Source organism: Panicum virgatum, chromosome 7N, assembly GCF_016808335.1.
Source record: "Panicum virgatum strain AP13 chromosome 7N, P.virgatum_v5, whole genome shotgun sequence".
In the NCBI taxonomy this organism is placed as follows: domain Eukaryota; kingdom Viridiplantae; phylum Streptophyta; class Magnoliopsida; order Poales; family Poaceae; genus Panicum; species Panicum virgatum.
Window position 1 is genome coordinate 42,844,013 of NC_053151.1, and position 2,508 is coordinate 42,846,520.

Genomic DNA, 2,508 nt, shown 5'->3' on the forward strand with positions numbered 1-2,508 from the left:
TCAACCATCCCATTCCAAGAATGATATCGATTCCTCTAGTATCCAATACTACGAAGTTGGCACGGAATTCTCTACCCTTGATCTGGAATCCGACACCAAGACACTGGTACATGGCCTTCATATTTCCCCCAGGTGAGCTAACTAGCATGTGTTTTGACATAGAATGTACGGGAATACCATATTTTGCTACGAACTGAGCAGAAATGAAAGAATGCGATGCTCCCGAATCAAATAAAACCGTTGCAGGGGCGGAGTTGACTAAGAACATACCGTATACAACTTCCTGGGCCTCCTGGGCGGTCTCCGCAGCAACATGGTTCACCCTCCCTTGAACATAATTCTGTTGTCCTCGGTTGCCCTGGGGAGTTTGGTTGTTGTTCCTCGGCTGCTGTTGCTGCTGTGGCCGTTGTTGTTGAGGGGTCTGTCTCTGCCCACTGTTGCTGGATTGGCCTGGGTTACCCTGGGTATTCCTGTTGGGACAAGCGTGAGCGAAGTGTCCAAGCTGACCGCACTTGAAGCAAGCATTGCCTCCAGAAGGTGCGGGATTGTTGTTTCTCACAGGGGTACCGGCTGGAGTGTTCTGACGATTCTGCTGGGGAGTGGCGCGTTGAGCTGACTGCTGATTCTGCTGGTACTGCTGAGCTGGACGCTGGTACTGATACTGATTCTGCCCAAAATTGACATTTTGTCCTCCTGTGCGGTACTGGTTACCTTGCGGGGGTCCAAAGCGCGGGTGCGAATTGCTGGACTGGCCTTGTGACTCAAACTTCCGCTTCTGCTCGCCCATCTCCTTGCGAGCATTCTCCACAGCGATGGCATTATCCACCAATTTCTGAAAGCTATCAATCCTGTGCACCAACAACTGATATCTGATGGGTGCAAGCAGCCCTAGCCTGAAGTAGTCCTGCTTCTGCCCATCCGTGGCCACGTCTGCGGAGGCATAGCGGGACAGCTGGATGAACTTGTCCCGATACTCACTTACAGACATTCCACCTTGCTTCAGAGCTAGAAATTCCTGCCTCTTCAGCTTCATCAAACCCTCAGGTATGTGGTGCTCCCTGAATTGAGTCCTGAACTCATCCCAGGTGATGGTGTTTTGATCAACATGGGCGGCGGTATAAGCATCCCACCAGTCTGCTGCAGTTCCTTCCAATCTGCCTGAAGCATACAGTACCTTCTCCCTGTCTGTACACTGAACTATATTTAGCATCTTCTCAATGGTCTTGAGCCAGTCATCGGCGTGAAGAGGATCTGGTGAGTGGGAGAAAGTAGGAGGTCTATGACTCATGAAGTCACGGTGGCGATCCCTCTGTGGCGGCTGTGGTACTGGAGCTTGGTTCGCTTGAGCTTGTAGATTGGCCATGGCGTTGGCCATTTGAGTCAACAGCTGTGTCTGCGCAGCAAGGAACTGCTCCATCCCTGCTGGTGGTGGTGGCGGTGGCCCGTTGTTCTGGTTGTTGCCTCCACTCATGTTGTTGGGTTGCTGGTTGTTGCCTCTTCTCTGACGCTGCACTGCTGGCTGATCAACTCCTGATCCGGACCTGGTGTTCACCATCTGACCGGTTAGACAAGTAAGACTCATGAAATAATCATGGTAAAATATAGGTGCAAGGATGAGATAGAGACAATATAAAAAAATTGGATAACCCCAAGCTTTACTAACTAGCTAACTTTATTAAACTTGATGCAATCATGGTCATCACTCCATAATTACACCGCAATCATTACAAAGAACCAACTCACAAATGTTCATAAAACCAAGCATTGAAACACACTGATTAATTAACACACTTAAACAAATGTTCACGAGCTAGCGATTACAAAAAGACTCTTTACAAGACTCAACCTAAACTCTTAAGCCTATCATCTAATAGAAACGGTTTTGGTAGCCACGGTCGCCGAAACGAAGCCTCTTGCACGGGGGTGACAAGGCGGGATGCGGAGGCTCCTCCTCTGGAATAGGTGGAGGCGCCTCTCCTGCAAGCTGGGCCTCTAGCTGGCGAATCCTGTGGTGAGCTTCTCTCAGTCGGTCTTGGGTGTCGTCCAGCTGGTTGACGACGTTCCTTAAGTCCGTGTTGACTCCGGCGAGAGCTCGCACTGTGACATTGACGCGGTTCTCCTCGTCCTCTCCAAGTGTCAACTCCGTATGCTCTGTCCCACGAGCACGGCGAGGAAGGTGCTGATAGTCTGTGCTCTCCAAGTCTCGTCGGTTAGTATGGTTGAGAGACCAGAGAGCCCTCATGGCAGCATGGCTGACTGCGGCACGGTAGGTCGCCATGGGTGTCGAGGAATCATGTGCGGAGACGGTCATCATGCCTCGGGGTCCAGTATCCACCCTTATGTGGACCCGAGTGACGAAGTAGTCGCCGAGCGCTGGGTCTTCATAATGCCTTATCTCGTACATGGGAGCCACGGGGTTGTGAAGCTCTTCCAGTACGTCCCGAAGCAGAAGGGGAAAGTGACCCTCATCGTGGGTTGAGGTGTAGACGCAGTACAGTCCCCTTTCTT

The 2,508-nt window shown here is 51.3% G+C and overlaps 1 protein-coding gene across 1 annotated transcript; it reads right to left on the reverse strand.

Annotated features, from left to right (window-relative positions):
- Nucleotides 1-318: 318 nt before the first annotated feature.
- Nucleotides 319-1,614, reverse strand: LOC120681292. The gene is made up of 2 exons (XM_039962802.1): nt 568-1,614; nt 319-470 (listed from the first exon to the last, which is right to left on the reverse strand). The coding sequence occupies exons 1-2, from the start codon at nt 1,580-1,582 to the stop codon at nt 319-321; spliced, it is 1,167 nt and encodes a 388-aa protein (XP_039818736.1). The 5' UTR covers nt 1,583-1,614.
- Between the last annotated feature and the right edge of the window lie 894 nt (nt 1,615-2,508).

Coding starts and splice junctions, on each gene's coding strand:
- LOC120681292 (XM_039962802.1), bottom strand. CDS start 1,582: ATGAGTCTTACTTGTCTAACCGGTCAGATGGTGAACACCAGGTCCGGA. Junction 471..567: donor TCGTCAGAACACTCCAGCCG/GTACCCCTGTGA, acceptor TTGTCCCAACAG/GAATACCCAGGGTAACCCAG.